Here is a 13785-nt window from a genome sequence, read left to right on the forward strand (position 1 = left end):
AACTTTTCATTGATTGCTTATACATGATCATGAGCGATTGAAGCTCTGGCTTATCGCGCAGAACACAGATATCAGTACACCCCTACATTCTCTCAAATATTGGAGGGTGTGCAGTGAACATTTTACCCCTGAGGATTTCAGACCATCGAAAGAAACAAAGGGTTGATATCTGAATTCATTGGCTGTGCCTGTGCTATTTTTCCAGCGAACTCAGGTATGTCATTACCGATTTCTAATTCAACGCACCTGCACTCAATTCACTCACTCATCACTGCCTGCATAAATAACTCCTTCACACCACTTCACTGTCAAGTCTCACACAAAGGACTCGCAGTGTTTATTTACCTGTCTATATTTACCTGTCTGTATTTTCTCTTGATCTTCGTCGATATCTGTTTAGTGCTTATCCTGTTGTTTTGCCTGTTACCTCTTCTTTAGTTTGTGAAGCTTCTCTTCTGTGTGATATCACCTGTACCATTGATCTCACCCTGTAAATCCTGTGAATCTCAGTAAACGCTCTCACACTTGGTTTCACTAACTACAACTTGTGTGGCTTGAATTCCTGACAGACATATAGCCTATATATTTCTGCTAAAGAAAATGCACAAGTAGATAACACAGCAGCATTGCTCCAAAATACATGATGGTTATTTACTGCAGTAATGTTTTTTTATTATTATTATTTGAAAATTATTTTATATTGTTTATTGTAATATTGTAAATGACGCGTGTCCTTACCAATGAGCTTACGTCATCCCTCTCATGAGCGCATGTCACAGAGATGCGAACATTTGTAGTTAAAAAGTATGTAAGTATTGTTTTTTCTAAAAATAATCAATCGTTTGGGTTCAGAAGAACTTTATTTGTCGACTGGAGTCATGTGGATTATTTTGACGCACCCTAAATATGCATTTTGGAGCGTCAAAAAATGGAGTCCATTCACTTGCATTGTTTAGAGGAGGAGGCCTGAAATGAAATCCTAAAAATCTTAAATTCTGTTTTGATGAAGAAAGAAACTCAGATACATCTTGGATGGCCTGAGGGTGAGTAAATTACCAGCAAATTTTCATTTTTGGGTGAACTATTCCTTTAAGTTTCTTGAGGAAAGTTTATAATAATAATAATAATAATAATAATAATAACAATGGTCAACAACATTTCAAACTGAAATGTGGCATACTGTGAAATTTAGCATTTTGGTAAGGTTGATTTTTGAAAATAAGTTTTTTTATTTTATTTGTTATTTATTTACTCTGACATTGTTTGTCTTGTTACAAATAAAGAGGAAGTAGTATTCATTTATAAAATATTTAATTCACTGACTGGAGTTCCAAAAATAGGCATTACAATAAGGTTTTTTAATATATAAATAAATTTTTATTGATTTTACAGAAAACTTTTACAATATTGTGATGTATACAATTATCGTGATATAAAATTACTCATATCGTGATATATGATTTTGGTTATATCGCCAACCCCTATTGGGCAGCAACGCTCTTTAGAAAGTTGACCCATGTGAGACACAGGTGGAGACTCCAGAGCCATACAGGTGCATTAGTGGAGGTTGTAACTGTGCCTGTATATTTGACGCTTTGTTTTCTTTGCTTAACCTTGTGCTCCAAATGCGTAATTTAGACTTGAGATGAACTGCGGTACAACCTTTAAACCCCTAATAGACACACACAAACCTTTTCAGAGGAGGAGCCATCTGATGTTTCTTCTCCCTCGCTGTCCAGGTCATAAGGCTTGCGTGGTTTGGCTCTGTTCCTTCTGCGGGCTGCTTGTCTGTCTGCTGTACGCCTTTCCTCTGTTCTTCCAGCAGCACTGTCTGCAGATTTACCCTGATAAGAGTCTATGAGAGACAGAATACAAAGTTTATTCATATATGAAAAAATAATATTCAAATGAGAGAGAGAGAGAGATAGAGAGAATATAGAGAGATTAGAACCAAAGTACAATATATATTACCATTACAAAGATAATGTATGCTATCTATCTGATCATAAGGCACAAAATATGGGTCATACCCTCATCTTCCTCATCAGGTGGAGTGGAAGGCCTGGCTCTTTTCAGCTCATCACCTTCTACAAGCTCCTGAGGCTCCTTCCTCTTCACCTATATTGCATATTCTTCATTAGTAACAGCATTTTTCACATCATAAAATACTTAAAATCATGGTGAAGAAGCGTGCCAGTACGAATCTAGCAAGTTCAGGAGGTGTGAAAACAAGGCCAAGCACCTTAAAAGAAGGCAAACGCAACGCCCCCCGCAAGGAGAAACCCTCCATGCCTCCACTCTTGGCCCAGTCTACAAGAGACATGAGGGGCTCTCTAGGCCGGTTGCTCATCTTCTCGTCTTTCTTTTCCTCCTCACGAACTACTGACACACCCCGCATGGATGTCTGGAATGGCTGAGTAAACGAGACAAAGCGGTTAAAGAACTGCTGAATAACCGGAGCAGCAAATAATTTTTCAGTTGTCACTGATTACTAAATGATAGTTCTTAAAATTATATAACAGAGATTGCACTCACAGAGAGCAATTTCTGGCTAATGAAATACTTAACGCATGACTAGAAATAGTTACACTGACTTCAGATTTCCTTCATTTCTATGACTTCTACAGGTCTGGAAATCCCAATTTTGTAATTCCATTGTTTTCCATGATATTGGAACCTTGTGACTATAAAAATATGAATTTACAACATCTTATTTGCTTCAGCAAATTATCACATAAGATACGTCAGCTAAGTGTTTGACGCGTTACACCAGAGCGGGATAACTCCAATAATGTACTGTTCCACAATTTGATTTCAGGTATAAAAATAGGGTAAATATGAAAGTGAATTCTCCAAAAACTCTGAAATCTACCTTAGCTTTTTGTTCCTTGCGGTCCCACCACTCGTCAAAGGTGCCAAAGGCAACGTTCTCCACAATCTTGCGATTCAGGTCCCTCTGCATGATGTTCTTCATCTCCTCAATCAAAGCTGCCAGTACCTGCTGCACTACGGCCTCATAGGGGTTGTGCCCCATCATGGCCATCTGGTCACTTGCTGCACCATACAGCTCGCCATCCATGGCAGGCACCGTGCCAAAGCCAGGTGGAGGGTAGTGGGAGGGGTACTGCTGTGGCAGTAAGTGGTGTGGCCAGGGGCTCTGAGGGGGTGGGATGGCGTGATGGTGTGGGGGCGGAAGCTGTGCGGCATGAGGGTCTGGGTAGGGGTACGTTAAGTGCGGAGGGATGTAGCGGTGATCCTGGTCAAAGTGGGTCGACACAGTTCCATCTTGGTCCATGTATGGGTGATGTGGGTGATTAAGGGGGGATATAGAATGGAGGTGGTATGAGGGAGGATATTCAGAGGTGGGTGGGACTTCTCCAGAAGGTGCAGTAGTGCTATTGGCAGAAGCCATTCGCATCTGATAGAGACGACTGAGCATGTGCGTCTGCATCTGGAATGACATGGGCGCTCCGCCACAGTACTGGCTCATGAGCTCCATGGAGCTGGCGTAGTCGTACATGTGGTGTGGCAATGGAGGAGGGTACTCGGGGTGCAGCTCCATGTGAGGAAGTGGAGGGGGTATGCCAGGGGGCGGAGGGGGTTGCAGGGAGAAGCCAGGAAGAGGTGGAGGAGGAAGGTGGGGAGGGTACGACGGGATGGGTGGAGGTGGTATGGTGGTGCTGAAGTGTTGGCTGCTGTCGGGGGGAGGGCTAGTAGAGGGATCTGGGGTTTGGGAAGGTAGGGCAGATTGTGTGGAGGTTGCTGGTGAAGAGGATGAGGCAGCAGGATGGGCCATTGCTGTGGTGATGGTGTTGTCATCTTCATCTGAAATTTCCATATCTTCCCCAGAGGAATGTGGAGATGGCTAAGGAGAGAGAGAACGAAGATTAAAGGTTAAACAAAACTTTGTAATAGACAGAACACTTTTCGAAACCCATTTTACTTCCATTTTGTGACATATCCGTGTGGATTAGGATGGAATAAAAACGTTATTTCCAGATCATCGCGTTTCTTTCTCCAACGATTCTGAATCGTTTCTCAAAAATTCAGAATCGACTCAGAGGTCTATATAAACTGTGCTTATGTGTGCCCCAGAGATAGAGTGAGTTGCTAGAAACAAATGGTCAGACGCACATACTAAACCAAGCACACAATACATAACTGATCACAGACTGGATGTATCAACTACATGACCATAGTCCCGACAGAAACTATGATCTCGAAGTTCATTCACAAACTCAAGCACATAGCAATGGGAGAGTTTATTCTTGATAACACTTCAACAAACAACATGAAAGACAGATTCGTGCCATTTATAGCACTGATTTGCACAGAAAGGGAAAAAACAGCTGAAAATAATTTTGAGACAGCGGTTAGGGAGACGTGGGTGATGTTTTTATTTGTTAATTATTTTTTGCCTCCTGCTTCCCAATGACTTTCTCTCCTCTTGTGCACTCTATTTCATTGGCTGTGGCTCACTGCTCAAACTCGCTCATCGGAAGAGTGTGCAAACGAGATGCTTGATTGATTTCTTAAAGAGATAGTTCACCCAAAAATGAAAATTCTCTCATTTACTCACCCTTATGATATCTCAGGTGTGGGTGACTTACTTTCTTCACCAGAACACATTTGAAGAAAAATTGCAAAATATCTTAGCTCAGTAGATCCTTAAAATGCAAGAGAAAGGTAATTTCTTTTTTGAAGGTCCAAAAATCACACAGTCAGCATAAACATCATCAATACAACTCCAGCTGTTAAATTAATGTCTTCTAAAGCGATACGATCAATTTTGGTGTGAAAAAAAGATCACTATTTAAATACTTTTTAACTATAAACCATCGCTTCAGGAGAGGGTGGAGTTCAAGCGGTCTCTTGTGTGACATGTTTGAGTTGCCATGATACAGACGTAATCTCACGTTGTCCACCCGGTTGAGAAATCCAGGGTAAGCACACAAACACACCATTGTGAGTAAAGAAACAGATAGAAACAGATCTAAACCAAAACCAACCAAGCTACTGTCCAGTGTTCCTCCTTTTCATTTGTAAACAGCGCTGCTGCTCTTCCGGCTCACGTTTCAAATGCGATTACGTCACGCGTGTGTAGCGCTGCCGACTGGAAGCATGATTTAGAGTTAATAAAAGTACTTAAATATGTATCTTTTCATGTCGCTTTAGAAGACATTAATTTAACAGCTGGTGTAGTATTGGTTAAAGTTTATGCTGGCTATCTGTGATTTTTGGACCTTAAAAAGAGAAATCACTATTCAATTGCATTTTATGGACCTACTAAGCTAATAAATGTTTCTATTTTTTCAAATGTGTTCTGGTGAAAAAAGTCATACACACCTGGGATATCATGAGGGTGAGAATTTTCATTTTTGGGTGAACTATCACTTTAAGCAGCAAACCCGCTATTTGTGTCACTTTACTATCACCTGTGGTGTGGAAAGGAGAAGCTGGCATCTGCACTCTCACAGAAGCAGATCTCTCATGTAGCCAACCTGGATGAGCAACCAGTAGTTGTGGTTAGAGTTATAGGCTAGGGATCGTTTAATTCTAAATTATCTGAAACACCTCTGGCACCCATTCTGAGGAGGTTTTTTGACTGGGGTGTGGAGACTAAAGGTCAAGTTCATCATGGATAGCATCTTGATTTATCTGAAAAGGCAATAATTATTTTTTTAATCTACGGTCACTCGCTATTTTTTCCATAACCTTTATTAGTGTTGAAATTGCTGTTAGCTATTGGCAAGATTTTAGAAAGGTTGTATTACAAATAGCCTAAAAAGTGTGTAAATCAGAGTGCTCACCTGTCTCTCCCCATTGTAGGTGGGAGGGGTATGTGCACCCTTGTGTGGGTCAGAGGCTGTATGCTCATCCTGTGAGGGAGGAATTTGGCCCTGTAGAGACTCTGAAACTAAACCATGGGTGGCAGGAGTGGAGGAGGCAACCTCTGGAGGGATTTTCCTGCTTTCCCCGCCTCCACCACCTTGCCTCTTCCCTCTGCTGCGTCGCCCATCTTTCTCTCGCTCTCCCCTCCTTCTCTGTTGCCCACAGTCTGTCTCTCCTTGTCTTTTGTGCCTAGGCCTTTCTCCATCCTCTCCTCTCAGTCTGTTCTCCCTTCCTTCTGTATTCTTGTCTATTTTTCCCCTCTCTTTTTCCTCCTTTTCATCTTCCTCGTCATCTGATGCGAGGAAGGAAAACTTGGACTTTTGTTCCTTTAGCAACATCTCAATACGAGAGTCCAAGCTGCTGCTGTGGTGCATGAATGGCAGGCTCTCATTGGTGGAGTCTGGCTCTGGGGAGGAGTCACGTTGTGGAGGTGGTGACGAGAGGGATGCTGTAGAAGAGGGGAGTTGATGAGGCAGGGAGGTAGAGGAAGGAGACGTAGATGATGATGGGATAGAGGCATGGGGAGGCGAGGAGGTTGGCGGTGTGCAAGGGGGAAGGGGTGGGGTGCTGGGATGCCGTTTAAGTTTGGTCCACTGTTCTTCTCGGACAGGGCTCTCCTGGCCAAAATCCAGAGAGCTAAGTGTTTCGGCCACAGCGGCTGCAATGACGGAGGCTGGAGGGAGTGGGGGAGGTGGAGGTGGAGGAGCCAAGGGTGTGTGGTGAGAGTGAGTACGGTAGTCATTGTCCATACTCCCTCCCAAACCAAAGCCCCTCTCTCCTGCACCCTGCTGAGGACGAAAGGCTGGTGAGGGCTCCAGCCGCGAGGAGGAGGGTGTTTCATAAGGGGACAGGTCTTTAGATGACAAGTATCCTCCATACGAGGAGGTGGCAGGGGGAGGAGAGAGACTGTTGGACGAGTGGTGGCTGGAGTTTGAGTGGCCTCCATAACGCGGGTCAGAGATGTTGGAGAAGTCTCCTTCTCTGTCTCTATCCCAGTCTCGGTCTCTGCTGCTCCTCCGCCTGTTTGACCCACCTCCTCCGCTGCTGTGGTGGTTGTGATGGTGGTTCCGATGCCTTCCGTGGTCTCCTGAGCGAGAGCCCGAACTGTCCCGCCGATACCCCCTGCCATCCCTATCCTCCCGGCGTTCAGTATGGTGTGAGTGGTGCGAATGGTAGGATTTGGAGGGGGAGGAGGAAGAGTTTGTATCCTGTTGGTAATGGTAAGAGGAACGACGGGAGCTTATCCCACCTCCGTAGCGCCCTGCTGAGTCTCTGTCACGATCCCTGTCTCTGTGTCCCCTTTCTCTGTCCCTCTCTCTGTCAGACAAAGGAGGCTCATACTGAGGTCCTGGAGGAGGTGGCATGGGTGAATGTAACGGCATAGGTATCCCTGACCCTCCTACATTAGGATAGGGAGGTTCGTTAGGTCGGAAAGGTGCAGATGGGGGATATCCCGGTCGACCCCTCTGGAACATGGAGGGTTCTTGCGGAGGTGGAGCGTGTAGTTCGTCATAGCGAGGTGGCTTGAATCCTGATGATGAAGACACAGCTGAGGAAGAGCAGGAGGAAGATGGAAGCATATCCTGTGCGGGATAATTACTGCTGAGCGAAGCGCCGCTATATCCACCATGCCTAGGGGGAAAAAAGGGAAGTGACCTTCTGGAGCCTTTTCAGTATGACACAGATTTTTCTACTTAAAAGTTCTATGGACTCCTTACACATTTCTGGGGTTGCAATGCGAAAGTATAGCAAAATAAATGCATTCCCATTTGCTCCCAAAAAATGTTTTAACTATTATATTATCACTACTTTCGAAAATTGAAAAAAAAAAAAAAAAAAGTTAGATTATGGCAGTCAGAAAAGAGAAATGTCAAATATTCTGTCACTCCCTCAGCAGCTGTATTTGAGACCCCATAGCAGCAGTGCTGACTATTTTAAGATTAATGTCTGAGTAATGTAACAAAGTATAGTGTTATGTAAACGTGCATTTTATAGTGCAAGTATAAAGTTTAATAGTGTGAAAATAAGGCTTGCTAAATTTATGCTGCTAAATTACGGCGGAAGTGTCATCACAGTCTGTGAAACGGTCCACAGGAAGTCAAACTAACTAAACATTTTATTTATAAAGGGCTAGTTAAAATATTCTAACTGTACCCATGTATAATTTGACCACTTTACTGAGCACTGTGCTTCTAATGAAAATATTTTTCCTACTCCTTGACAGATATTGTTCTCCTTTCATCAGAATCGTATTGATACAAGTAATCTCTAGGAATGTCCGAAGGCACGCAAGGCTAGTTTTTTTTTCTTCCCCAAACATCAAAGAGTCACAGTTGTAATAAAAATATGAAGTAGACTTCTTTCTTGCCTTGATAGATCACTCCATATGAATCAACAACATTTCTGTCAAAAAAGTTATTTTTTGTTTTACAGTGTACAGTTATTTTTTGCCATCCTCCAGTGTTAAAGAAAATTCAATTAAATCGCAGAGGTTTGTGGTCTGTGCTGTGATAGCGAGTGGCTCGTGCAAGTGATCCACTGTGCACTATGCTATTTCATCCCACTCTGCAGCACTCTGGTGGCCCATACACTATCTGCAGTGGCTTGGGTGGCCGACGAATCATTTTCAATGCAGGAAACCCTTGTTAAAGAAATAAAACAGTGCAACCATTCTAATCATGATTTTGTGTAAATCCAAAAACCAACCTGCCCACAGTGTAGCCCGAGTCCTGGGAGAAAGGGGTCCCAGAGCGAGGGGTGTAAGGAGTGCCCCCACCCTGTGAAGAAGCAGAGGAGCCAGGGGTATAGGGGCCCCCCAATGAGGATGGAGGGGTGTCTAGGCGCTGGTCTCCAAATCCAGTGTCCACAGAACAAGGAGTGGTACTGCCCGAGTTGAGAGGGGCAGCAGCAGGCACAGCCATCTGGTCTGTGGAGAGCCTCCGCCGGATATCAGATGACTAACAATAGAAGAAAAGAAAATCACAGCCATTACAAATGAAGAGGATGAGGAACAGATTTTTTTACCAGGGTTTGGCTAAGTAAAGTAACAATTCTCAGGGCAAAAAGTCTGTTTTTATTTCAAGCAATCCAAGACCTCTATAGATAAGCTTGGGAAACGTGTAATATGCTTGTTGAAATTTATATTTTGAAACACTAAGAAACATTATCACAAACAAAGTCGAAATGATTTACAGAAGGCTGAAATACAAAAGTCTCAACAGTCCTTATTCATCTTATGCTCTTCTTGCCATACATCAAAATAATGCAATGAGATAGGCTTGAGGAATCTGTATGTTTCAGACATTTTGTGGTCTACTCTCTTAATCACACCACAGGGTTTTTGTGTGACTAATTTGTAGTATAAAAACAAGACAATTCAATGCAAGATGGGCTGTCTCTCTGGTAGGATGCCAAGGAATTTTGGCAGGTAAAGCTCCACTCAACAGCATTACTTACAGGGAAGCAAAGCCTTCTTTCCAGTGTAGCTGATCTCATGGTACTCACTGTTAGGGTTGCAAAATTTCGTGAATTTTCAAAGTTGGAAACTTTCCATGGGAATTAACGGGAATAAACTGGAAATTTGCAAAATTGCAAGTTAGCCTATAACAGGGAACTTAAATGTATTTGAAAAAAAAAAAAATCTTGCAGCATAATCTTGGTTAAAACAACCAGATTTAATGCAAATTCAGTTGAATTTCTACCCTGCACATTCCTCAATCACATGCACACAGCACACTACTTACTGCAAGCTACTTACTACAGCAGGACTATTGAAGCCACACTACTGCATTTGAGCCCAAGGACTATATCCAGTCAAGTACGTTTTGATGATATTACTACGGTAAATATATTTAATCTATGGTATTAAAGTTTAACTAGCAAATACTAAATCAAAATTTGTTTATACAGTAGCTAGCTAGCCAGTAAATCAGATATGCTAAATGTAAGCTAGCTAACACCATTTCATTGACAATTTAAGAGGCTAGCTATCATGGTGCTAGCTAGCTCAACTGTGATGCTGTTTCTTCTGCCTTCTGCTAACCAGTTTTCTGTTATCATACAAGAATGTAGGTTATAGTTTGATTTAGCATGCTGATTGAGGAGTGTTCATCTATTCATCTAGCCTGTTTCTGTTCATTTGTCCAGCATCAATTGTAAAATATTTTTACCATTCCAGAATATTCCAATTGTTTAGCTAACTATTTATATATCTGTGCATGGCATGGCATTAGTGTTTTTTACAAGCTTTTTTCTAATCTTATTCTACAGAATAATGCCACGTGCACCATCTGATGTGTGGATACATTTCACCTCAGCCAATGTAGAAGGAAAGGCTGTGTACATTTGCAAATACTGTGCAAAGACCTATGTTAAGAATGCCACAAAGATGCAGCAGCATATAGCCAAATGCCCAAAGTTTTTTCTAATAATTTAGAAAAAAATTAGCAAAATTCCCCAGCTTAACTTCCCATCGAAAGTTTCTGGAATGTTTCCGCCCCTTTGCAACCCTACTCACCGTGTCCGGCTGGGTCGGAGCTGGGGGCTGAAATTTCTCTGTGAGAGCCCTGCCTCCAGTCGGCACGGTCTGAGGGGTGTATGAGCCACCCACTATCAGGTCATAGTATCTCATTCTCTGTTGGCCTTAGAAACACACAATTATGAATACAATTAGAGAAGAATGCATTCATATTCATTTTACATTGAATCAATCAATATGCACTACCATCAGACTGCTTCTCACATTCTAAAGAATTTTCAGATGATGTACCTTTGATATCCAGCTGTACATGGACAATATTGCCCATGACAGAAGTATTGTGCAGGTGTTTGACTGTATCTTTGGCCCCTCTAGTGCTGGTGAATAGGACGCGTGCCAGGCCCAAGTGCTTTCGGGTCTTGGGATGGAACAGAATCTCCATTTCTTCAACCTCACCAAACTTGGCACACATCTCTGCCAGGAACGGTTCCTTGATGTTATCATTTAGCCTTGCAAATGTTACTTCCTTAAGCGGAATAGGGCCTACATAATACTCATCCAACTATGGGGAAGAGAACAACAAATTAGCATGTAGAATAAGAGACCCCATTTAAACCTGGTATTAAGATGCATTTCGGGTGATCACAGGTCTACAGGAGATCACAGGAGTACAGGTCTACACGGGGTCTAAAACGTTTTGTGATCGGATCACAAAAAACATATAAAGAGGTAGTCAAAAACATATCGCATTTGAGGTGTAAACGCTAGGAATGTGCATAGTTATCATTTTTAACATTCGGTTCACCGTGAGGTTTCATGAACAGTTAATTGGTTTTTTATCGGGACATGGGAATAAAGAATGTTTATTGTAATGGAATTTCCTCAAACACTACTCAAAATAGAAGCAAATAATGTGCACAGTGAGCTACATACATCTTTAAATTATAAAATCTCATATTTAAGTCAAACAAAAAATAATCAAACTGTCAATATCTGTATATGCGCTCTGCCCGTTTGGGCTGACATTACCGTGAGGCGGTGAAAGCAAATATTGTCATGTGCATGGAGTCACACTGCTGCGGTTAAATAACCTCTTAGAGGTGCTTTGATTTTTAAATAGTTTAAAATCAAATTACATTGAACATGTCTAATTATTGTACTAAATATGCACAACAGAGCAAAAGGGGAAAAACACTGTCTTACCATTGATCAAGCACTGAAACCTTACTCTGTGATAAACAAACTGGAATCAAGTATAATGGTGCAACAGTCACTAAAAGTTGGCTACTCTTCTTCACAACGCAGCACAACAAATGAAATGCAATGCAGGTGTTTCGCTTATAAAAATTAAAGTCTTTTTAACTTTACTCAGTGTCTAAAAATGCGGCGATCCTGTGAGAGGTGCTGCGCAACAGTCAAAGATGTCCATCCAGCACGTCAGTATCATTGATCTATAACAGAAAAACAGTGCAGATGCACGTTTGAACAGCCTCTATCTCGCCCTATACTTGAAAAACTGACACAAACGCGTCCAGAAAACATGATGGTTTTTCAGAACTCGGCGAGCTCGTCAATATGCAGACCTGCACTGCACGTGTAGAATAACCGAATAGTGATTTTAGTGCCGTGTCGAACGGTTAACCGAATGTCGACTATCCATGCACATTCCAGGTAAACACTAATCCATCCTGAATGTGTCCCAGACAGCAGTGAAGCATCACCCCTCACATGTCATTCAACCACTGTGCTAAAACAAGAGTTTAAATGTAGACGTTTATGAGCAGCTTTAGAAGGAAATAACCGTCCGATCTGAGAATTTGAAAAAGCGGATACATATACAAGCACAATAACTTCACGGATCTTCTTCAGTGTGTCTAATATCAACATCCAGTGACACAGATAAGAATCACACATATTTGAAGCTCATAACACAAGTACTCCGTGTGGCATTTGTGCTTAGATTAAATCAAACTGCATCTGAGAGAAAAGCTGCACCTGTTTTGCTCACGCTTTCCTTGTCTTTTTCGCAATTAGTTATCATGCAGTAACACAATGACACAGTGACTGATGTATGTTGTCATGAATTCACTTCCCTTGAAATCTGAACACAAGTGCTCATAGGAGACACATTTAAGCAACCAGGTATAAACAACGATGTGTCTCGCCTGACCACATGTGATTGGATCACCCCAGATTCTCGAGCCGAGAGGCATCTTAATACCAGGTGTAAACTAGGGATGGGCATTTTGGTCATTTTGTCTACTTGAGTACTCGTCAAGTATTTGGGGGGTGCACACATAAACATGTACCAATACAGTATGTACATATTTGTCAAACGTCTTTGGCTGCTGTATTGTTTCTCGATGTTCCAACGTCTATTCATTAACATAGGCTGTTATAATGCACGAGTTGTTAGTCCAACATAAAGTGCCGTTCCATTGCAGTTTTCCCAGTATGAAGTTTAAAATTCCAAGTTAAATGGGAGGAAGCATGAATCATCACAGCAACAAACTTCAACAGAGCGCAGTGTGACTTTCTGTCTGGGGTAGAGACAGCGCTCTACACTCTGGAGAAGCGTGCACACACACAAGGCGAAATCTTTTTTTCAAACATCTAGATGGAGCACAGCTGAATGTAACAGAATGCAGGGTCTTCAAAACTATTTTCAACTTAACACTACGTTTTAAAAACGCGATGATTTTGGTGTCATGCCTTATCATACATTTTGACCGTGACACCATAATCATCGCGTTTTGATTTTCAAGGCGATTATGAAAATAAATATGTGTTGATATAATAAAGTAATGCATCATAATTTCTACTTTTCAAATGTTTTTAATTCTAAACCACAATTTCATGTTTTCAAAAATGTCAAAGAAAGAAGCGTTTAATAAACTTCATACTGGGAAAACTGCAATGGAATGCTACTTTATGTTGAGTTACATCTCGTGCAGAAATCTTCAGCTCTGAATTCGCTGAGATGCAGGTATGTCACGCAAACATGTCGGCACCAAGGGGGATTTACAGTCAATGATAAACCTTCACTTTTATTTAATAATATACATTAATGAGTAAAAGTTTCTACATTATATGATAATAAAACCTGTTTAGCAAACGTGTGCAGAGACAGATGTTCAAAACACAGTGGATCAAACTTTCTTTTGATTATCGTAAACCTGTTGAACAAACGTTAGCATTGCAGCATAGTTTATCAGTTTGGTTGCTATAAGACGTCTCTGTTGACAATCAAGGTACTGCTGAAAATGACAACATAATCAATCTCAAAATTAAAAATAAGGCCCCTCTTTGATACATAGTGTATTGTTGTCAGGAAGTTGTCACGTCAAGCATTTTCATTTTCATGATCGATCCAAGAATACTTGGGTACTCGAGTACTCGTGCCCATCTCTAGTGTA

At 41.7% G+C, this 13785-nt stretch overlaps 1 protein-coding gene across 4 annotated transcripts in view; it reads right to left on the reverse strand.

The window, feature by feature from the left end:
- Positions 1-13785, reverse strand: part of setd1a (SET domain containing 1A, histone lysine methyltransferase) — a 30998-nt gene that overhangs the window by 13885 nt on the left and 3328 nt on the right. For 3 of the 4 annotated variants that reach the window (XM_051714554.1, XM_051714552.1, XM_051714553.1), the window contains exons 4-11: positions 10661-10931; positions 10409-10533; positions 8599-8849; positions 5811-7524; positions 2873-3865; positions 2243-2413; positions 2031-2118; positions 1692-1855 (exon numbers count right to left, since the gene is read on the reverse strand). In XM_051714554.1, coding sequence (XP_051570514.1) covers positions 1692-1855; positions 2031-2118; positions 2243-2413; positions 2873-3865; positions 5811-7524; positions 8599-8849; positions 10409-10533; positions 10661-10931 — 3777 coding nt within the window. The remainder of the gene's footprint in view (positions 1-1691; positions 1856-2030; positions 2119-2242; positions 2414-2872; positions 3866-5810; positions 7525-8598; positions 8850-10408; positions 10534-10660; positions 10932-13785) is intronic. The other variant, XM_051714555.1, reaches the window with a different exon arrangement.

This window comes from Myxocyprinus asiaticus, chromosome 13, assembly GCF_019703515.2.
Source record: "Myxocyprinus asiaticus isolate MX2 ecotype Aquarium Trade chromosome 13, UBuf_Myxa_2, whole genome shotgun sequence".
NCBI classification, from domain to species: domain Eukaryota; kingdom Metazoa; phylum Chordata; class Actinopteri; order Cypriniformes; family Catostomidae; genus Myxocyprinus; species Myxocyprinus asiaticus.